The following is a 24,212-nucleotide window of genomic DNA, read 5'->3' as shown; positions in this document are numbered from 1 at the left end:
TTCAGCAGCTCAGCAGTCACTTTGCTAACTGATCACAAGGCAGATATTGAACTGTTTTGATATTAGCCTTTTAAATATGCTTGCAAGGGGGAAAAAAAAAAACAAACAACAAAAAACCCCACAGGTTAAATGTTTTCTAAGGTCACAGAGAATAGGTAATAAACTAGAAGGAGAACCAGCTTTTCAAAACGTTCATCCCTTCCCCTTGTTCTCCTTTCTTATGGGAACAGAGGCTACTAAAATTTCTTGCTAAAGGACTTGGAAGATTTTTTTTTTAAAGAATATTTAATCCACAATGCTTCACTTTACAGTATTAAAAAGACAAGATGTCTGTTTAGAAAGCTGATATCCAGCTGTAGTCCATTTTTCTTATTTTTCGTAGCTCTTTTTCCTGGTATTTAGACAGTTTACATGTCATCTCTCCTAACAATTCTGAAGGACTTGTATCTTCTTGTTCCATTTCAGTAACATCTCTTTCCTCATCTGAATCATCATCTGCTTTTTCACTTTCCATTTCTACTTCATCAGCAACTTCTTCAGCACTGTAAAAGGAAGATAATTAGAAACAACCCAATTAATGAAATTAATGAGTACCTTCACATACCATAGTATCACATACTACAGGAGAGAGGTAAATTATCATGCAAATAACTATGTAAACATTAGATTTCATTTATTTTTTAAATCTCAGGCTACTTACAAACTACTTCTTTTGCCATCTCAATTACAAGCCATTTTTCAAATAGCTGTCCTCTGTTCTAAGTACACTTAACAAAATATATATATATATATATATATATATATATATATATATATAATACATAGGCAGATCATCATCATCATGTGTAAAGTTATAATCTCACACTCCTACAGAACTAGAAACATTGGATACACTGGTAGATGAGACAATATTCAAGAAGGTCATTCTTTTCTTTCCAATCTGGAAAAGGTCACTTGGTCTTAAAAACTGCTACAATACCTAGAGTGTAACTTTAAAAGGAAAAAGGTTTGGTTTGTTTTTCTAAACACAGGGAGGTGCTTAAAGTGGCTGCTCCCTTCTGACTTCGAGAGTTAAACCTGTTCTGACGTAGAAAGCGCACTTCCAAAGAATTATATAAACAGTTACCATTTACAATATGGTCATTAATTGTATTAATTCAAATGTCTGTTGTATAAAAATTTGGGATCTCACTAGGAATGACCTGCATGGCAGAACAGTACTGGGCTCCTAAAAGTCATCTGTTCAAATACAAACTACTTATCACTCACAAAACGTAAATGGTGGAGGATGTATAATACATTAATATTATACTGCCAAGGAAAATGAAATTATTTAACATTAATAAGAAAATTAATCTGTAGTGATATATTCTTGTCATTCTTCAAGAGACCAATCCTACAGCCCTTATAGGTAACTATAACAAATTCCCCGTGTCAAAGTACAAGCCCTACGTGTGCTAATATTTACACAGGCCACTGAACTCCCAAATTCTTCAGTCCTGAAACTACATGGAAACTTCTACATATTCCTTATATTAGATTTTTGCCAGAGTTTTCTTTATGTAGCAAAAAGACTTTTACTTGGGCCACCCAGTAAGAAAGCAGCAATACTGGCCAACACAATGGAGCAGAGCTGATTATACTGCTGTTGTGACAGAATATAATGCACGTTCAAAAACTACTCAAACTGGTGCTTTTTTCTGGGTAAACCATCCTCTCATTGGTCTTTGCAAATGCAGAACTGCAGCTGATACCAATGACACATTTTCATCTCTGGCTTGGCAGAACTGAGCACTTTAAAAAAGAGACTGAATAAAAAATGCATTTAATTGGCTTCAGTGTAAGTGCCAAGATATTAACTCTAATACAAGACTACAGTCATAATCCCTCTGCCTGCATTAATTTTCTAGAAGCATACAGGGATCTCAGAGGAGCAAGCTACAATACATTTTAAGTACCTATCAAACTACTCCACTAAATCGGGCTTAATGTATTGTAAGACAAGCTTAGCAAACTGTGTTCACAGTATACACTTATAATTTTGTAGCTTAATTAGGAATGAAATTTGAGTTCAAAACAAACTCCTAAGATTAAATCCAAGGACTACCCTTCTTGGGGTATCTAGAAACCAAACCTAAGAATTATGCAGGAAGTCGTCATAACTTCAAATGAAGTTGAGAACCTAACATTTATCAAAAAATCATACTAAAAACATTAAATCCCTAGGAGAAAGTTAAATTCATAAAGAACATCTGAGTTCCAAAGGCAAAATTTTGCATACGAGCACATTATGCCAAACAGCAACAAAAGAGCCAACAAACAAAATGGCCAGTCCACGTATCTCACAAAAACTGAGCTGTTTTAAATACAACTTGCTACAATAAAGTGTTTTATTAACTTATGTCAATAAAAGAATTAAGAACTTTGGAAAATTGCTTTTACACTTTACACAAAGATGTACATAATTTAAAATAACTTCAGTTCTTCCATTTTCTTACCTTTTGTTCTCTTTGGAGATGAGCAATGACTTAATAAATATAGGGCAGAGGAAGGAAGCCGATGGCAAAACATGTGCTGGAGTGTGCAAAAGCTGAAAAGATAAAACAGAAGCTCTATGAAAGTTTTTGTTTGTCATGATTTTGTTCGTACACTTCATAGTAATTACACTCACCTCTTTGACAGCAGGTGAATCTTGCTCTTGCTTATTATGAATGACGAGTTTTCCAAGGTCTATATCCTCTTGTGACTGCTGACGTCTGTGCTTTCCCAATAGCAAGCTAAATGGGGTCACGGGAAGACTTTCTTCTACTGCCAGCTTGAAAAAGGTGAAAGTTTTAAGTAGAATTTTAGGGTCACAAATCTAAGTTCTATCTCATTCTGAGTTACCAAAATACAACAATCAACCTAGGTGACAAAACTCTACACTCAAATTTAACTCAACTGAGTCATATGGCTCTTTGTACTCATTCCCCGTCGGGCACCCTGAGAATCCTTCACAGAGGCAATAAAACGCTCCAGAGTCTGGATTCAAGGACACCAGATTTTAGTTGGTTGATCTACCAATTAACTTCCAAATACAGAAGCTGGTGCACATGCCAGAAAAACTCAGTTGGGCTTTTAGATTACACTTACAACTAAGAGATCATTTATACCCCAGTATCATCTGCTGAGTGATTTATTTATATAGCTTGAAGCAAGACATGGCAATTGCCTTCTGGCGTTTTCCTATATCTAAATCCCTTAATTTGAACACTGAATCATTCCCCCACCTTCCAAAGAAACTGATTGCTTGTGAGCACATGCCCATTGGATTTTGCATTAGAAAGATATTAACTTCTACTTTTATTTGGTTGGTTAGATAAAATAGCTCTATCGAGCGCTACTGTTTTATTCTGGTCCATGGGTATGAAATGCTTCTTCAACATGGATTTAAAAGATCAAATGTCCCAGACTGCTCCTCCACAGAAGTGCATGCTAGAATGTCATTTTGAAATCCCTTCTCACTGATACGTTACAACTGGCTGACAACTGTTCATCCTCACCAGAAAGCGCAGTTCAGGCCACACTCAAGGTTCCAAGTGTTAAAGATAACAAGATAAGGAATGAGCTTATTCAAACAAAGTGTTTTTGCTTCATTGGTGTCACCTGAATCCCTTTAGAAAAGTATCAATTTTTTTGTTGAGGGGAAATAAGAAGGGAGTAGCTTACTAGTTCTTATTTTTTAAAGGTTTTTTACAAACATTGATTCTGTCAAAAAATAGGCAAATACAGATTACTGCCCCTTCAGCTAAGCACCTATGACTCCATCTAAAGACCTGGCATGCATTTTCACCACAGAAGGAAATCTGAATCTGACAAACGGATCATTGAAAGAATTTTGAACTGCTCTGTACATCTCCGTCAGAAATTCTGTAAGAGGTACCTGTTTGCTTGACGCTGTAAGCCTTTCTTCTAGAGGCTTGGTGCTAAGTGTCATTAGCTCCTAAAACGCAGAAGGATGTAGCAGTGTTACAGCATGTGAAAATTGCTCCCCGTATTTCCAGACCTTGCCCACAGTTGCTTCCAACTGGCCTAAAAGCTTTTATCAGTCAAGTGGAAGAGGCAAACACATCTCTTCCTCTTCATTTTATAAACACACTGAAAGGAAGCAGGAATGGACCTAGAGGCTCTATACAGACTGCTTGGGAAAACAAACAAAAAACCCACCCACATATTACAGGGAAAACTGGATATCATATGAAGCATTTGGATACTCAGCAATAATGCAGCTTCTTGGTGGTTAGGTTAAACAGCACAGGCAACATGCCCAAATTATCTAGTTTCTTGTAAGAATGAGGCAGCAAAAACTATGAGCAGTCAATTATCGATTTTGAACTGAAGTTGCTTCAGTGGTAGAAAGCTTTGATGAAAGAACAAAGCATGGCCTATGCTGCCTTGATATCAAAAAAAGAAACTCTTACAGCAGAACTCTGAATTCCTGTCAACCCACATTCAGGAAAATACTTTTTCCCCAGGAACCACCTGCCAATCACTATTACTTACTTGTGTATCCGTAAGAAAAAATAGCTGGGATCTTCTTAGCCAAAGGTATTTTTCTGAGCCATCTGTTTCAGGTTCATCTCTTGGAACAAAGGCAGCAAGCTGGATCTTTTCTTTACAAAGGTTTCTCTGGATATAGATTGGCCGTGGTTCATTTGGTTTAAACACAAACACTGCAAAACCAAGAATGTCTTCTCTTTAAATCATGAAATTCTTACTTTCCTGGGTAGCTGTCAAAGCCCTCTGCACCACAGCCAGCAAGGGCTGGAGACGATTGCCTTTAAGCACTAGTTTGCAGGAATTTTAATTGGATAACCTTACTGCATAATAGGAGGTACTTTTCACAGTATTCCAATCCAGAGAACACACTTGAAAATTAACCTTCCTGTAGAACAGTAGTTCTAGGAAGAGTAATAATAACTTCTAGTCAAAGCTCTAGCTGGACAGTTCAACCAGTTTTGCATTTAAAGGAGAGTGTCAGGAACATTAATGACCTTCACCCAGAGAACATCCACAAACGATCCGTTGGAGGAAAAGATGGGGAACCAAATGCTTTACTTGACTGTTGCTGTTAGACATTGCTCAGCTTTCCACAGGTGCAAACACAGCCTCACGTCTGTCTTACAGCTTTCATGGGGCTGAATTCTAAGAAAACCTTTTCTAGAAATTATGCTTTCACACTTTTAAATTCCACTGACTTTTTACTACTCGTCAAAGAAGTCTTTGTACTTACAGCTGGACTCTTTTGAGAGCCACGAGACAGCAGCAATATGTTCTGAGAGGGGATCTGGCTGCAGAACTAAGATGTTGAGGTGGGCACTCCATTCCACTGCAAAGCAAACACCGCAACAGGCAGCCGTGAAAAGGCGGCATTCAGCTCTATCCCCCTGCTTTGCCAAACAAAGGTCAAATGGGAAAAACATGCAAGGCCTCTGGAAGAGCCATGCAACGTCCCTTATTCCCAGATGAATAAAAAGTACACAAACAGTATCAACTTTTACACAAACACAGGAAATACTAGCTATTATTGTGTTATCAATCATCTAACTTAGAATTTACTATGCACATGCACACAAAGCGCATGCATGCTGGCCAGGATACTTGTATTGACTGAAGTATGAAAATCTACATTTCACAGGACATTTTGTAGTGAACCAATCGGGAATCAAACTGGAACTATTGTAAGGTTTCATAGTAAATTCAAGTGTTAAATGTTACTACTCTAGCACGCAGTTACGCAGATCTTACATGCACAACTGAGCAGGTTCCAGCAACACAGAAAGCCATGATCAGTGGCACCAATAAGGTACTTCGAACATGTTAGTCTCCCAAAGCAGATGTTCCTATAGAAGTAAAAAGTCAAAACAAGTGAATGACTTCCAGATTTCATCTTAGTTTCTCTGTAGTAGGGATTCACAAGGTACAAACCAGATAATTAAGATTTAGTTCTGATATTTAAATCAAGAGAAATTTGCTTTTTGCTATCACCTCTAGTGGCATGAATGTACAGGATTACATGTTCCTATAACATTCTGATTTCAAGGAGTGATTTTAAGCTCTTATTTAATAAGTTACAAACCCATAAGTGCTAGTAAGTGTTCATGTTGGGACTGGAAAAGAAATTCTGTATTTCAAGAATTCCTATTATTGCTCTAAGCACTAGAAAGAGGAGTAGGAAAAAAAATTACTGTTATAGTGTGCTCAAATTGAAGAAAGTGTGTGATTTGTTTTCACTTTAATTTCTCAGTCTCTTGTTTAAGAATAACAGAACAGCCTTTTGATTTCTAATGCTATAGAATGTTTTCAAAAAAGCTAATAAGGGATGGAATTGCTATACTAAAACACAGCCCTATGAGGTTATGCAATTAATAATCATTTAATATAGTCCTAGAGTATTTTATTTCCTTTTAATATAGCATATAGTAAGGGCTACAAAAGGAGCAACTAGACTGGGAAAAGCTTGCCACTGTGCCAAGCGATCAACAGAAGCCTTCCCCATAGATACAGGGAAGATGTGTCTGACATCCCTCCCACGATTTTCCTGCAGAACAGTTTGAGAATCACGTTTCTCAATTTCTAATCTTAGAAGACCAGTATGAACAAAATGGACTTGATCACAAAGAAGAAAAACTTACAAACATACAGAGATTTCTCACTCCCATGTTTTTCTGTGTATCTTTCTGTGATGCTTTACGTCAGTCTTTAAAATATTGTGACCAGGCAATGTTTTGCTTTTGATTTTAGGTGTTTTGTGAAATTTGGTGTATTAAGAACCTCCAACGTTATTGCAGTAATGACTGAGAACGAAGTCTGAGAAGCAGTCAGAAAAACCTTAGCACTGAAAAAGGCCGCGACAGCAGGTTTGTAGCATCTTCCTGTTTCAGCAATTGCTTAGATACAGAGATCTGGCACAGAAATTAAGTAGACGAACCAGGGAGGTGACCCTATTTTTCCAAGCTTGTCATAACACAAATGATATTGGATGAGGAACTGCTGTATATTTCACATTCCAGGACACTTAATATTAAGGCTGTCCATTCTTTGAGCTTTTAGCTTTTCTCTCTGCCTTTGACCTATGCCATTCCTTATTACCCTTACACAACAGAATGGTATCTAGACAGTCAGGATGTTTTTTACCAGGACAGCACACGATGCAGTGTGCTGCAATAGTCTGCCAGGCAAATGCGGATTTTCTAGCAGAGGTTAGCAAGGACCAAAATACGTATATTATAACAGATAATAAGGTAAATATACTTTTATGGTTTACTATATAATTTCTATTTGTATGCATGCATACATGTATAAAACACAAACTTGTTACATTTATACTTTTCCAGTACTTTGATTCATCCCTAGATTAACAGGGAAAATGAGAAGGGCTATTAACACACTGCTGTGTGCCCAATGATAGATGTTTGAGTACAGGAGGTACAAGAGTCATAAGCAAGGACGATGAAACTGCAAAGCTTGATCTTATTTTTAACAGCAAACTACCAACCACCTAAAAGCTATTTTAGAGTCTTTTCTACGTATGAACTTAAGACTCTTAAATTCCATGTTTATACAAACATACAGAAGGTCTTGGACAACTATGAATCAGTTCTTTCTGTTCCAAGAGTTCAAGAAAAACATAGAAAGCCAGATGAAAAACATACCTTATTTTTCCAGGTGGATGGCAAAATGTACACTTAAGATCCCAAGTAACTGAATCCCAAACAGTGGCGGTTCCTTCAAAGCTAACAGCAAGCAACGAGCCGTCTTCTGAGAAACAGCAGTTAGTAGCCTGGTAGTTGTGGTAGCTGCCTACAAAGTCACAGCTCCAGCTCACGCTCTGCTGTGCTGCAATGAATGAACGAGCCAGTTAATTCAAGTCTATACATGAAGAAGGAACTCAAGTATTATGGCTGCAAAACAGGCTCAAGAGTAAGATAGAGAATTTGTCCTGTACAAGAAGCATATAGTAGATTTTACATTTGTCTTCAGTTTTGCATTTGAATAGCGAATCCTAAGACTGACACGGTAACAATATTCATGTTTACTTTGCCATCTACATTAACTGTGCTCTTAAATAGGCAAATGTTAGATAAAAGAAAAAAGATACTGAAGTAGATGCAACATTTACCGTTCTGAAACATACTGTTCTTTTAAAACTCTAGCAAGAACATGAGTATTACTAAAAATTTGAACACAGGTTGCATTTGAGTACAAAGAAACTCCTGGTTCCTTTACAGAAAGTCTGAGGACCTTCAAATGAGCCATCAGTGGGTTTCCTTGTCTTGGCTAAGCTGCCAGAGCATTCAGCTGGGATACTTTTCCCACTGTTGATAACTACTGTTAAATAAAGAGAAGCGAAGTGCTGTACTTACCACATAACATACATTTCCCAGTATAAATAAATGTATACAGCACGCTTTTGAAACATATGAGTAGGATGAGGGAAGAAAGGAAAATAAGCTCACCCTATGCTAAGATATCCTCTATATAATGGCTACAAGTTGATGATTAAATAGACCTGCCTGTAAAAAAAGCCAGAAACAATTCACTACTGTAAACTGCCTGGCACCATCTAGAGGCACAGTGAGGGATCTGCTGCGAATAAAAACATGCCAGTGTAAATGAACTACATTTAGTTTGTTAATATTTACCATACAGCACTTGCGCTATGTTGAATCTTTCTATCTGAGCATTCTTACCCTGCCCTCCTGAGCAAATACACCACGGAAGTCAGCACTAATTTGTACTTTTACACATGCCATGAAACAGAGCTCTGTATAGTCACTTAAAACCAAAATAATTATACACAAAAAACACCTTTGAGGCCAGTCAGTAGATACAAAACTATCTTGTTGAAGGAAACAGACCCCATTAGGTTTCATCCCCAGCCCACACTGTACTCAGGATCAAAGTATATGCTCATTAATATAGAATCTAGATTAGAATAATTTACAAACAAAAAACAAAAAAGAAAAAACTTCTTTCAGAGTTGCTATTAAGTAAATATATGTATAAATCCTAGTATAGGAATACATGCTGTGTAATACACATCCCTCAGCTGTTCTGTTTGAAACAAGGGAACATCAGCTGGCGTTTTCAAAGGTGAAATTTCATTACTTAGGTATCTTGGAAGTGGATCCTAAGTATCTATTCTAGAACATTCACATATCTAATGGGGAGGAGGGATGTTCAAAAAATGAACTCTGAAGTGGTGGAGCTGTAGAATGGCAAGGTGCTGTTATTTTACACTAACTCAACTACAATAGAGTACCACATTTCTGCATCCTGCCCCCTTGAGGAGAAGCGTCAAACAAAAAGACTACCCAGAGGAGTGACAAAAATCCATTTCCCAGCATGGAAAAATCATTGCCACAAACAATCCTTTAAACAATCCATGCCTGCTACAATTCCCTTCTGCAGCAGGCTCCCCACTATTTCAGGAACCTCCGCATCAATCCATCATACTGCAAAGCCAGGACAGAACTCCATCACAGAGGATGCTCAGGAGAACACAATACAAATAGGTAAATAAATACATGGGACTCGAGGGCTTGCTTCTGAAAGGATGCAGTTTAGGGTCAGAGTTTCTATGGCATGTTACAAGGTGGTAAGTAAGCGATGTTTTGACAGTACTTACCCTCTGGATCGGTGTCTTCTACCATCACCCAGACTTTAAAAACACAGTCTCTGCCAGTTGTTACCAGTATCAGAGAATCATCTTCCATTTCATCCATGTCGCGAAAGCACATGTCTGTTATGTGGTCGTCATGGGGCATATTTATTCTAGTATTTAGCTTAAAGCTATAGGAAAAGAAAACAGAAGCTTGCCATTTTATTTCATTTGGAACCTGGGGAACACTTCAAGACAATTCTGGCAGAGAATTCCTCTGGGAGAAGAGGAATCAAAGACACTTCTGTCTGGTTACATATCTAAACGGTATCACATTTACAGGTCAGATTTCCCTAATCACTTCCATACAGCAAGAGAGACTGTAGTCCAGCGCTGAGAAAGGATTATCACTCCAATATGTCACCTGAACTCCAGGCAGTCTTTCCAGTACTTAGAAAAATCAGTCACGTAGCAACTACACAGATTGGCTTTACTTTGCCTTGTTTCTTCTTTAGGAAAATAACAATTTATAGTAAAACACAATAGATTTTTTTGTAAATAAGAAAAATCAGGGAAAGTGTATGAACCAGATGTGTATGTTAGCTAAATAAAAAAGCCCCAAACCAACAATAAAGTCATAATCTTCTGTAGCCTAAAAGGACTAATCAACTAATGATGCATTAGACAGAGGTAGGAAAACTGAACAAGCTACAGAACCATTTCGTCAAATCCATGATTTTAAATGTGTGAATTTAAGTCCCATGATTAAAACAGACTGTCTGATTAATACAAGCAAATTAATTTCAGAGCAATTATTTCCAATGTGTATTTACTTCAGCTCTGTGTGTTGTTTCAGATGTGTATAGCATGCACAATAAACTCTCCCTAGGGTCTTCCCTATAATTTCATTAGTCGATCTGGGAAAACTTTGCCTTTGCAAGACAAAGCCTGTGTAGGTATTTCTGTGATACTTTGGATTTTGACATGTGGAAGGCCAGCTCTGTTATCATTACCTTTGTGTTTCTTCATCATAGAACCACAGCTTCAACTGTAACTCAGGGTCAGTTACTTCTTCTCGCTCTTCTACTGTTGCTAACCACTTGCCTTGGGCACTAAATGCAACTTTTACCAAGTCAACTTGTTTTAAACCTGCCTGATGAATATATTGTCGTTGCACAATATCCAGCTGCAAAACAATAAGGCCAAAATTACATTTCAAAATTCAAGTGTAGATTTAGAGATGTAAAACCACAAAAAAAGGATGTTCTGAAAGCACCAATTAGAACTGACTGGGCTGTGGCATAAAAGAAAAGCAGGGAAAGCAGAATTAAGGCATATACATCCCACAATAACGGTAAGTGTAGGAAAGAAGGGGGGAAAAATAAAAAAGAAATATATTCCAGAGGGGTTTTACCTAGAAATTTTTAACATTTAGCAGGAGCAGCACACTTCTGAAGTATTCATTCAACTATCAACACTTAGCTATGCCTAACAAGTAAAAGAAGTTTGTGATAAAGCCAAAAACATCTCAGCTTGAAATCCATTCTCGTGGTATAGCTGCTGGCTTTTTTCCCCCCTTTGCCATACTAAGTCTTCAAATAACTTCTGATGCGTAACCTACTTGATTGAGTAAGTGAAGAGTTTTAGGACAAGCCCATCCAACTTACACTGAACAGCTGCTGGTCACTTTGGAGACAATAGAACTGCAAGTGGCCGGGCTCTCCATTCAGCACCAAAGCTTTGGTTCTAGGATCAACCACTAGACCAGTCTTGACATCTGCACCTGGAAACAAAAATCACATGAGAAATGACCCAAGATGGGAAGTGACACATTCTGCACTCTAAATGGAAGATATATTTTGTTGCACTTACTTTTGATTAGCCCTTGAATACTTCTGGAAAATCTTAGGTTGCTGTTGATGATTGAAATTCCTGAAAGGAAAAGCATATAAAGTCTGGTAAAAGGCTTCTGCAATGAAACCACATCTCACAGTGGGGAAGGGACCTCAACCAACTGTACACTTCATCCTACAAATACGTATTTTTCTCAATTTATGACACCCCTACATCAAGGGGAAAAGCCTAGTTACAGCGGTGGCCAAGCAAATCCACACAAAGAGCAAAAGATCACTTCACACATCTGCTCTTTCAGATCAATACTTAACTTTTATGTAGTATCAAGTTAGTTCATCGGACGTGAACAAACTTGCAGGGATCTGCATTCCATTCTGCATTAAGTGATAAAATATGTTTTGCTTACTGTTGTCTGTATGCAAGGTACAGCAGAGCGTGCCATCAGGTGACACAGAGGTGTACTCAATCCCAGATCCCAGGCGAGGAAGGAAATCCTTCTGACGGTCTGACAGGTTTTGCCACAGAACTAGGACAGATTCAACTCCGCCGCTCAGCAAGCTGGTTCCTTTTCCGGTAATAAAAATACAGCTATAAGTTTTGCTTAGGAAAATATCATCAGTATACATGTTTACAATGACAGACAAACATAGGTTTCTCAGAAAACTTCCTTAAACTGTCACATACAAGGCAATTATTCCTCATACCTAGCCTGGGCAACACACATAAACATGCTTTGGGAGCAGTCGATCCCATTACTTTCTGAATCAGCTCAGTATTTGTGTTAGAATATAGCTCAATTGTTTCCTATCTATCAGAAGTACTTTGCAGTAAGAAATATCCTAAGGAGAATGGTTCAGATCACACAATTCAGATAAAATTAACTGTATTTTTGCCACTAGGTTTGAGCTCAGACAAGACTGACTTGTTTTCTTTGAATCCAAAGAATACTCTGGCAAAAACTCATGAGTTTTAGTGATGAAGGGCAGTGGGAGCGGGGAAAAAGGTAAAAGGAGGGGTTAGATTTTACATTCTACCATGGAAGGCAGATATTTGACATTATGAATGGCAATCAAATTATATCAAAAAATAACAACAGCTTCCATTTTTATTTATAGCTCCTTCCTGGGCATATTTAAAATTACAGAAATCGATCTGTTAGTAAGTGGGCAAAATCAAACCACCTATTTATTTTTCCCCTCACCGCTACAATTCTTCAACTTTGAAAAGTTGCTGGCAGTGAGGTTTTTTAATTCGTTTGGATTGTTGGGTTTTGTTGTTTTTTGGTGTATTGTGGTTTGGTTTTTGTTGTTGGGTTTGTTTTGACTCACCCTCCACAGAAAAAGCTAGATCCAAGACAATATCATGATGCCAGTGCAGTGTGGAAAACGTATACTCTTTCTTGTGGTGGAAATTCCTCCTATATGGGAACAGAACAGTTCTCCAAGCACAACATCACCAACAGAGCATTTTCCCATTTGACACTGTTGTCAGTGTCAGTCCTACAGCTTCACAGGGCTTGATGTTCTTTGCTCATTATGACTTCTGAAAATGGCAATGCTCAGGATGACTTAGTCTGCCTTGCTCAGGTTTCACTTAGTTCCTGCGGTCACATCAGTTTATAGGTGCACAGCCGCATCAAAACACACCTACCAGAGACGGATCTTTCCATCAGCATGGCCAGTTGCAATGCAATCCTCTGTAGGATGGCACACCACGCAAGTGAAGTCATGGTTTCCACCTTTGGTCTTCATCGTATTTACAGAAAACCTTCAAGAGTTAAGAATGTAACTTTAATTATATCAATTGTTTGGGGTTTTTTTGGTTTGTTCATTTGTTTGGGTTTTTTTTAAACAAAGCTTCAAGAGGATCACCTAATGCACATAAAAAGAATTCTGACTAGCAGAAATAAACATCTCCAAGATGTTATAGTTACATGCACCCTCCAAAAAATAGTGACAGACTTATTTTTCTCTTTTCATTAGTTCTTTGCCCTCAATCAAGCTGCAAGATTTTTCCTTCTTTCTCTCTTCTTTCACCCCCTCTTCCTCCCTCTGCCCATTTTGACCCTGACCACACTACATCACTTGTTTCAATCCAGCATCAGACTAAGTATTTACCTTAAAAATATTACATGACTGAGCTGAATAAAGCAGCTACCGCCGCCACTGCTGCACCTCCTGTTCTGTCTCTAAAGGAAGCTGCTTCTATACTGATTACATCCCCTCCAGCATAAAAACAAATGGTTGCTGACAAATATAAAACAACATGCGTGCACATCGCCAGTTAACAAATATTTATGATATATTGGGCTGAATCAATACCCAACATTTTCAATCTTACCTGTTCAACTGTTTCCGTTTGAAAAAATACACCTGGAGATTAACATCCTTCACTGATGCCACATATTCACCCTGATAAAGTTAAACAACAATTTAGGACATACAGATTGTGTTCTTACACACGAAAGAAAACAAAACAAAACATTTTTCACTACAAAGTACTTAAAATTGGAGATAACATCTAAGCGAATGTTAAGTAAATATCTTCCTATTATAAGTGGTGGGGTTTTTTTTGTTTGGTTGGGTTTTTTCAGTCAAAGAAAGCATAGGTCTTACACAGATCCATTTAACTTCAGTTTTATTTCAGTGCTGCTGTGCTTGTATAAAAGCATAAGGAGCACAGAGTTCATGTGTGAGAAAAACCGCCCCAAGCAACACTCAACCCAAAAAAAACCCTAAAAGGTGAATATACCTCTCTGCCAAATGCCGTACACTTCGGTGATGCATCCACACCATCCAAAACCACTGACAAGTCCTTGGCCTCTATATCTTGGCCTGCTGCTTTTGTCAGCTTAACCGAGACCAGCTGGAATGTATCTGACCAAAAATAAACCAGTTATCAAAACGGTTTTACAAACAAGTTTATGTGCAGCCCTTACAAAGGGGATTTAGACTTCTTCTACCTTTAAACTAACGCATTAGTACCTTCCAATATTTTTATAAGTTTGAAAATGTTTGTAATACCTTTCAAAAAATAATTGTTTCAGATATTTTGATTCAAACAATAGTATTGAAGACTGAGGACTAGGTAGCAGATACCAGTGCAACAGTAAAAGTTGCATAATATTTGCTCTAGCTCTGAAGTGACATTTGTAGCAATATAATGAGAGTAAGATCGAGCTATATTTGTGCGTATTCTAGGAAAAAGTATCTAGACATGCTGTTAAGTAGGGCAAGTCTACTTACGTTAATACTGCTTAGGGTGGAAGAGTAGTCTTAAATACTCTAGCATACCCTGTACCATGGCAAGCACTGCTTAAAGCTTTGCTGCATTTACAACATCAGACACATGCAGCATATGCTTTGAAAGTGAAGACAGGCACTATTCCAGAGAAATAGTAAAAAAAAATCATAGAATGAAAACAGAAAATTTGCATGACTGCAGACATCTGATGTAGGATTTAAGAAATATTTTTAAAACTAATAAATTAAAGCACGTTCTTGCAGCATATCGTCCACTGACATGGCAGTAGCTTAGACATAGAATAACTTAGATAAAAAGGATGATGCAAATCAAACTGTACCTCTTTCACCACTCTTGGGAATTATAACAAACACGGAGTCCTCACAACCAGCGAGCGCGTACAGTGCCAGAAGTTTGCATCCCACAGTGAATGTCTGAAGAAAAAATATAAGGCAGTCAACAATTGTTACACTTGTGCGTATGGTTTTCAACAGTGAATAACGCTAAGTTTTTACAATAAGGAAAACACGTGCTTTAAAGAAACCTGGATGTATTAATTAAAATTCTCAATTCTAAGACAAATAAAAAGACCTTAATCCTATCAAGGACTAATGCAAATGTTAAAATGGTACTAACAAAACATGAGACATCACGTTTTCTAAGGAACCTGAAGGTACCTTACCCCTAACAAAAAGCAGAAGGCCCACTTAGAGGACAGTGCCTCTACTTCGCAGAAAAGTGGAATAAGAGGACAGTTACCGGCCCACATTTTCAAGCCATCATATCAATTCCTCTTGGCATATCACAACCTGCAGCCCACTCCCCAAGGGCTATACCAGACTCTGGTCTGCAGCACATAGCACCCTCGATGTGTCAGTACATAGCCCGTCTTTTTCACAAAAAGATTCTGCATCATCAGGGGTTTCTGCAGTGACACACACTCCAAATGCCACGTTCTATTACTGCCAGAAACAAACACTTTTCAGGCTCTGCTAGTGGCAGAACAACAAATCTCAGACTGATTTGTGCCCATTTGTAGTAACACCCGCAGAAATCCTTATTCTACTATCAGTAGGTCAAGAATAATTTTGACGTGTGCTCAACAGGAATAACTGAACATACTTTAATGGGAATCCCATCCATGAAGTCCCACAGCTTAATGCTGCCATCAAGAGAGGAAGAATAGAGCTGAAGAAAAAAACAAAACAAAACCAAATGAGTTAAAGTAATATATCAAAGCCAGGTTCTACATAAAATCACAGCTTAAAAGGTGAAGGATTGATCAATGGAACTGCAACTTTGAGTGGCTGAATCATCAAAAATACAGGACACAGACCAGCTCCGTGCTGCCTTCAAAGAAATGGAAAGACAACACTACTATTCTTGTTCAAAATTTACATTTTCATGAAGCGTGAAAGAAACAACCTGTATTTGTGTCTGATCACTTGAGACTAACAGAGTACACACAGATATCCATTATGTGAACACCTATTAACATCTGCACCAGATTTCGCACAGACACGGTCCATCTTGGCAAATAACCCCTGTTTATGTATAGGCACCTAAAGATCCCCAAATGAACTAAGAGCCAGGGCAAAAGCAGCAGTGAGGGCAGGCGGCCAGCAGACAGAATTAAAGACCAGCAAGTTAAAGGGATTTAGTCAAATCTGTATCAGCAGAGAGGGACAAACACCAACCACTGCAAATGTTGATTTCTTACATTCTTCTTTCCCCCTCTTTAATAATTAAAAAAAGGAAGTTTTGCTGATACTTCCATTTTGCCATTGTTCCATCCAACCATCGCAATCCACATGACACTTCACAAGTTTTACTTGTAGAAAACAGACATGAGGTTGACCCTTGCAGGCAGATTTCACACAAACGTTAACTCCAGAACGCCAGAGTCACTTCCAGCTCGTCCTCCAACACCCGCCAGCCCGCGCGGGGCCGGGGACAGGGACAGGGACACCCCGGGCAGACCGGCCCCCCCGGACCTGCATGTGGTTGCGCGGGTTGAGCTGGACGCCGGTGACCACGTCGGCATGTCCGCCCATGAGCCTCAGCGTCTCCCCGGTGCCCAGGCTGTATATCTTCACGAAGTCTCCGGAGGCGCAGAGCAGGTACCTGCGGGGGAGAAGCCGCTGCCCGTTACCCGCCGCCCGCGGGAGAGAGGCCCCGGGTACCCCCCGGGGAGCGGCGGCTGCCCCGCTCCTGCGCTCAGAAGCCCCCGCCCAGGGATGGAAGCCCCAGCCCCAGCCCCAGTTACTTGGCATCGGCGGAGAAGACGGGCCGGGCACTGCAGAGGCGGCCGCCACCGCCGCATCGCACCACGCGGAGCGCCGCCGGCGCCACCATCTTGCCTCGGCGGAACCCGCGACCCTTCACCTCTGCCCCGCCCTCCGCACCGCTCCGTGCTAAGTTCCGCCCGCCATCGGCATGGCGGCTGAGGGCAGTCTCGCGCTGGCGCTGGTTGGCTCCTGGGCTGTGACGCGCCGGGGGCGGGCTGCTCGTGCATCCTCGCGGCTCCTCGAGGCGGTTCGTCGTCCGTTAACGGCCGTCTAACAGTCGCGGAGGGTGTTCTTGTCAGAGGTGGGGAGGGCGGGGAAGCCCCGCCGGTCCTGTCTGCCGCTGCCCGGGAGTGGGAGCTCGGCCGCCTGCCAAGCCAAGCCCTGGCCCCCGCCACTGTCACCGCCTCTGTTCACCCGCTGTGGGGACGGAGGGAGCCCGGGAGGAGCGGTGCTGTTCAGCCCCGCCAGTATCGGCGCCTGCAGGTGCCCGGCACCGCTTGTTCGCTCCGAGTCACCCAAGCACGCAGGTCTGTCCTAGTCCCTGGGAGAGCTCCTGAACCGATGCTACGGAGGGTTGCCCGGGCTGCTGGGCAGCTGCAAAGGAAAACGCTCTTCTTGGGTCTGGAATTGTGCGGGTGTGGTAGCTTGAGCAGAATAATGTGTAACTCCCTTGTTCAGGCAGAAGGGCCAAGCAGAAGAATTAGGCATGCTTTGTTAAAACCCCAGGTATTCGGTGACTTGGATGAATTGTGAGTTTGTGGAGTTAGTGAGGACATAATGTTCTCACATCTCAAGGAAAACTGTCAGAAGCAACATGAGTGTCTGGAGTAAGGCGTAATTTATGGTGTCTGGGTCCTTCATTTCTGCTTTAGAATAGTAGTTATAACTTTTGCACAGCTGTGTGCTTTTGGCTGCTGATTACAGTATTGAAACAATCTCTGGTATGGTTGTAATTGATTTTTAAACAGTCCCACTTAACAGTAACAGGTGTGTTCCGATGGCTAGTTGTGATTATCCAGCTGTAGGGCAAGTTATGCCCTCTTCTTTATTGCTCATCAATTCTGTTTTAGAGGTTGAGGATCATATGGAGTGAGTAGTGCACACATTAAAGTGTTGTGATTATAGAGAACTGGGTAGGCATGTGAGAGCGTAATGCATCCAGAAGTTTGGCTCCTAATCTCAAATGTTTTAACAATTAAATAGTATGCACTTTCTGGAGCTGAGAGCAGAATTTAGAAGTTCTGCCTAATTATGGGTGTTTGGTTTAACAGCTGTGTTGTTCTCTTACTGGTGAATATTTGAGAAAGTGAAGGCAGATAAACTCTCTCTGAGCCATAGATGCTGAGTAAAGCTAGAGTTCTATCACGGGGAGGGGAAAAACAAGGTCTCGAGGAAAAGGTAGTTCTTTTGATTTAATCCACATTAATTATGTGAATGGGAAAAGTCTTATTATTTCTTTAGTCCAAGTCTACATCAAATCTAGTTAAGCCTAGTTATATCCCAAACTTGGTCTGTTTCAATTTATCCTCACATTAATTATAGCTGCATTACCAGGTTCTAATGTTTAAGCATGGGAAGGAAAATATGAATTAATTGTGCTGCTGGAAGCAGAGAAACCCAGTGCTGAAAGCAGTGACTTAATTTAAACTTTCTTCTGACATATTTTTCATCCATTTGAGTGTCTTTCTACTATGGCGTTATGAATTAAAAACATTGATCTCGAAAACTTTGTCTCATATTTAATGAATGTAAGGTTATTTATACAACTTACGGTCAGGTTTCACTTCATGAAACAACTGATTTTTTTTTTTTTTTTTTTTACATGATTTCACTTGAAAAAAGCCTCAGATTTTTGAAGTTAAAATGTTTGCCATAAATTTACTAGGAGTCCTGTTTGCGTGTGGTTCTTTGTTCTGAAGTTCTATTTTTATTAAATGCACTTAGCCTTTTAGTTCACGGTCATAACTTGTATTTTTAAGTGGGGAAAATGTGGCTTGGTGTACAATGTATAAAGAACCAAAACTGGCTTTAACACTGGTAGGAGGCTGAGGTAGTATGAGATGCTGAAAGTATCTGGTTCGTGGTATTTTGAGTAAGGACTAAAACTAAGCTAACCTGTTCTGTGTTTTTATTTGGTTGAAAGGGGGGCTTTGTGTTGTTTTCTGATTTATTTGTTTAAATTTACATTTCCAGTATATAAGATTTATATGTTTGTCTCTGCAACTCTGAAGAAATTTGGCCATGTCTCTCCCAAAGTAACGTTTTGTAATGTTTTCATTCAGTAAGAATTCTATTGTGTTCAGCCTGGTGGTGATTTAGGAGGAATTAGTTGTGACTCTTTCAGAAGTGATTGTAAGTACTAGAAGTGTCATTTTTGACTGTTTTTTTTTTTTAATTTAATGTATTGTAATGAATCGAGCAAATAGTCCATGTATTGGCCAAAGATTTGTTTACATTTAGAATGCACTGTGTGACTGTGTAAGTAATTTTAGGTAAGCTAACTGGAGAGAATGCACTTGTAGTTCTAAAACATTTATTTTTAATGCTGTAGATGAAAATAGAATTACTTTTGAATATGTTATCAACTCAGGAAGAAATCCTTCCTGGTAAAGAGACAAGTTCTTTCTAAACAAGTGTTACTAGTTAGGTTTATGTACTGTGTCTAGATTTTGAATTTCTCAACTCCTCAATCTTTTATGAAAGCCCATGTGAGTAATTAACCGTATGACCGATCTAGAAAAAACATAGCTCTGAGTTGAAGGGAGCAGAACAGCAGCCCTTTAAGGCAGGGTGTGATACACTCCTGTACCACTGGAATTCATGAAGTCAGTAATACAATTTAGAACAAAAGCTGTTTTGAAGTGCTAATTGTATTTTACATTCTTTTCAGCAGATTACTTACTTTCTTGAACCTTATTTCATCTCAACCTTGCACCTTAATAGGATATCCATTTATGTATCGTTATCTGTTCTGAAGGCTGCTCAAAGAGAGCTATGATCAGGTCCTGTGCTGTTCCCTGCACACTTCTTTACCACTGAGGTCCTGCTTGGCTGCAGTTTCAACGTGAGGGCCACATATCTGGCACCTTTCAAAATTTGATCTGTTTGTAAACTCCAGTGCTCGTCTTGAATGTCTTTTTGTCATCATAAATCAAAATAATAGCAAAAAAATGCTGATAGTGACAGGTCTTCCATTTTGTGATTTGCTTTTTTTTTTTTAGCTAGCTTGTAGACTGCAAAGAGTAAAAGAGGGTTCTGAAATTTATGCTTTTCAGTCTTCTGTAATGAAATAAGAGATAAGAAAGGCTGTTCATTTTTATAACTCCATAATTTAGGAGGTGATGTGACTGACTCAAATAATTGATTACTGTTTTGCCTGCATAAGCCTGCTTAAAGCAAGGACAGTGAATTTGTATGTTAGTTCCCAGTTTGGGGAATATATTTATTTGAAGGGAAATTATATTGTTTTCCTTTCTGTGGTACATGAAAACTAGCATCTCATTTATATACTGAAAGAGAACTTACCATGACAGAGATGACCACTGAGTATGTATCAGGGACATATGCTTTAGTGCAAAGCTACTGCAGTGGAGCACATCAGTAGTATTCTTTTTCAAATTGTGAAAGCAGCTCTTCCTGGGGAGGAAGATTGGTTTATAATGGGATCAATGGTGATGCATAGCTGCCATGAGCACCAGAGGGTGCTAGAAGAGTGACAGCAACATTGAGAACTGGGTATTTAAAGCCCAGTATACCAGAAAAGTGGAACTGTGATGTCCCTTAGAGATCTCTGTTCCAACCCAGGCTTGCCATAAACAACATGCTTGTGTGCTGCTACTGCATCTGCTATAGTCAAAGGGAAGGCAGTCACCTATGGTGACTCTGACATATGACATATGATAGTATCTTGTATGAGACCATGCAAGCAGCAGCATGTCATCAAAAGGAAAAAGCATGAGAAGAATTAAACTGTAAATGCTCACTGTGATAACTGTTACTGTAGGTAGTAGTGATCCTGACCAGAAGACCATTGTACATCAGGGTGTCAGTGATCCACAGTTCAGTGAACTGTGCTGCTGGTCCAGTCTGGCCGTGGAGCTGTGGTGTGTCACACAGGGTAGGCTCAGGCAACTCATGAGAACAGAGGACCCTGCAGGCAGCTCCTGCTTAGCACTGGCAAGTATGCTACCTGTGTGGCCTTGCCTTTAGCAGGGCAGGGGGAAGTTCTCCTTTGAACATCCCTTCTGCTCGACAGTGGAAAAGGCCAGAGAGTGGTTTTCACATATGAAAATCCTGTGGTGGGATCTTCACAACTCTTAGGTGGAGGGGGTTTGCCAAACATTCTGCACGTGGACTGGAGGCCTGTTTGATGCTACACCACCAGGGGTTTCCACACCTAAAGGGATTTAATCTATTTAATCTATTCTCGTAGTGTTAGCCCTTAAAAATATAATTTTAAATTATAGCATACAAAGTCTGAGAACCTTTCTTACTGAGATCATAATGGAACGGCACCTCCTGCTGCAAAATATAAAAGTATTTTAGTTAGCATTTCTTGTTTAAAACATATGTAAATAATTTAAACTAATAATTTTTTTCAAAGAAGTTTTGTTTTGAGACCTCTCTAAATTGAGGGACTAAATTAGCATATGGCAAGAATGAGTAGAGGCAGGTTTTATAAATGGAAATGTGAATTTTGACAGTGATTCTGAAGTTGGCCTTCTAAATAATTTCATCTTTGTATGCTTTGGTCTCTGGTAAATTGTGAGAAAGAGTAGTATAGTTTCAGTTTAATTTTAAATAGATAATTTTGAATGTACTGTTCTCTTTTGGAGGTTGTAGGAGTATTTAGTACTGCGGAGTACTCAATTATAATGTCATCCGATAATAGTTTAATTTTATTAGTTCTTTAAGTATCTTGGAAATACTTGTGAGTAAATACTCAAATATTTGAAGTATAGTTAGTTTGCCAATAGAGCTGGTTGGAATTTTTGTTACCAACATTTTATGATGTGAAGTTATCAGCAGGGAGGTAAGGACATGATGAGAAGCCTTGCAAGTAAACAAAATGGAGAATTCATGTTAGAATTTGCCAGCATGGACTTCACTGAAATTTCCATTTCATTAATTTCTGGATATTTTTTTTTTTTTTTAAACAACAACAACAACAAAAATGAATAGGCTTTGTTTTCTGGCCATTTCTAGTAGTTAATAATCTCTTCCTTTTATGGAAATAGAAAAAACTGTAATGTAAAAGGCCAGCAGAAGCTCACCTCATGGTGGTACAGATGTGCTTGACCTTTTCTTCATTCACTTGATTGTGTCTTTCCCTTTGGAAGGGACATTCTGTGGAGATGCAGTACCAATTGAACACCACACAAATAGAGCTGTGCTTCTGTATGCAGGTTGTGAATACTCTTCTAGGCTATATATGGAACTGGTATATGGTCTTATGTGTGTGTAGTTCCATATGTCAGTTTTTTAAAGCTGTGCATCGTCTGCATTTTATGCATTTATATGTGCCTTACACCAATGCAATCATAGAAGAGTCAGGACTTCAACTGGGCAAGTAAGTGCCTAGTAGACAAAGTGCTGGAAATATCTTCTAGATTGATCCAACAGAGAGTGTGGAGCCAGAGTGTTAATCCACATGTCTTTTACAGCTCGTTTTTGCTCATTGGAAAATAGATATTATGTACTGTACACTGTGATGGCAATGCAAGTCAAATCCCATTGTTACAAAACTGCTTATTATTACCAGCCAGATGCAGAGGTGCAATGCTGGTTTTATGTTCTGGCATCTCTCCACTATTCTGTAATGAAGAAAAGGTCTGAAATAAAGGAGAGTAAGTACTTCATAGTCAGCCATGGCACTAAATGACTTTAAGTTACAATAAGGCATTGGCTACTGCTTGACATTTTTTTTTCCTTTCCACAAAAATGAAAACAGATGAACTTGTAACTTCCTAAACAGATGCTGAGTATTCCAAAGATACTCTGGTAAGCAAAAGATAGGCTGCATCTTTAACTTCTTTCTGAACTGAAACTCTTCTGTGCAGAGAATCTGCTATAAAAAGACATAGTTTAAGGATATATTATTTCCGGTGAAGATCTTGCTTCAAGGTTTTGTTATCTTTAAATAGTGGCTATTAGGAAGCAGTTTCAGAGGAGTGGGGTTCAAATGAGCCTTGTGAGCCTATTTATCTCAAGCAGCTGCTGAATCTATAGTGTGTCCTGTTCCATAAAGTCTTTGAAGATTTTTTTGTTCTTGTTATTTTTTTTTTCTTTACCACTAGCAAAGGAAACCAAGCTTTGTTCAGCTAGGGAAGGTGAGTACTGCAATATTTACAAAACTACTCTGGATCAAAAGGAGAGACTCTCAGTCTTGTAGGAACTCTGTGCTTATAGTCTAACAAATGTTCACAGCCTTTCCCCTGATACAAACCAGCTGTAACTATGCATTACTGTGCATAAACAGTATTCTCCTGCCCTTAGTGTTTCCAACCACAAAGCAACAGATTCTAAGCTTTACTGTTCTCTTTCCATCTGACTTGTGTTCCTTCCCTACTACTGACAGTCACTCAGTTTTTTTAAAATCCCATACTATTCCTGTTGAAACCAGCAAGAACAGGGTTCAGCAGTGGATTTTGCACTCAGTGACTGGGAAGAAGGAGGCCAAAGAGCCTGGGGTCTTGGTGCAGCTTTTAGCGTCTTTGTGAAAAGTATCATTGTAAAAACTTGAAACTCATGAGGAAAAATGGTACTATTTTGCATTAGTTTATTAGGATTAACTATCTGCACTACGTTTTGAGAAGCAATTCAGAAAGCAAACATAGACTCTTATTTTTTAGTATTTTCATTAGTTCCTTTAAAAAAATAATCCTGAAGAGAGGTGGTTGTCTTTAATGAGAGAGAACTCTGAGAGGGGCCTCAAAGGGTCACAGAGCGATGCTGCAGAACTAGAGGGTGCCCTGTCTCAAGTCATGTAATATAGTCATGACCCACTTCCCTTCTTCTGATAGGGCAGTTAGTAGGGTATACCTGTTTTTTTCCTCTCACACACGCATTTCTCATGAGAAATGTTCCTCTGCTTTCTTCCTGCGGTGTGCACTCACCTTTCTTTCATGTCTTGCCGTTTGTCTGACACACATGGGCTGATGCTTGCTAAAGGTAATGTACCCTTT

General features: G+C 39.3%; 2 protein-coding genes across 3 annotated transcripts in view; one reads left to right on the top strand and one right to left on the bottom strand.

The window, feature by feature from the left end:
• Positions 1–266: 266 nt before the first annotated feature.
• WDR75 (WD repeat domain 75) lies at positions 267–17,201 on the bottom strand. The gene is made up of 21 exons (XM_065069850.1): positions 17,007–17,201; positions 16,735–16,864; positions 15,863–15,928; positions 15,081–15,174; positions 14,249–14,373; positions 13,838–13,908; positions 13,148–13,264; positions 12,826–12,914; positions 11,904–12,062; positions 11,516–11,575; positions 11,311–11,426; positions 10,657–10,829; positions 9,671–9,834; positions 7,695–7,878; positions 5,788–5,882; positions 5,273–5,368; positions 4,543–4,712; positions 3,923–3,982; positions 2,672–2,815; positions 2,499–2,590; positions 267–542 (listed from the first exon to the last, which is right to left on the bottom strand). The coding sequence occupies exons 1-21, from the start codon at positions 17,093–17,095 to the stop codon at positions 335–337; spliced, it is 2,502 nt and encodes an 833-aa protein (XP_064925922.1). The 5' UTR covers positions 17,096–17,201; the 3' UTR covers positions 267–334.
• Positions 17,176–24,212, top strand: part of COL5A2 (collagen type V alpha 2 chain) — a 187,042-nt gene continuing 180,005 nt past the window's right edge. The window contains exon 1 of one of the 2 annotated variants that reach the window (XM_065069845.1): positions 17,176–17,555. The gene's annotated coding sequence lies outside the window, so the exon portion shown is untranslated. The remainder of the gene's footprint in view (positions 17,556–24,212) is intronic. The other variant, XM_065069846.1, reaches the window with a different exon arrangement.

Source organism: Columba livia, chromosome 7, assembly GCF_036013475.1.
Source record: "Columba livia isolate bColLiv1 breed racing homer chromosome 7, bColLiv1.pat.W.v2, whole genome shotgun sequence".
In the NCBI taxonomy this organism is placed as follows: Eukaryota; Metazoa; Chordata; class Aves; order Columbiformes; family Columbidae; genus Columba; species Columba livia.
This window is presented reverse-complemented; position numbering and strand designations above follow the sequence as displayed.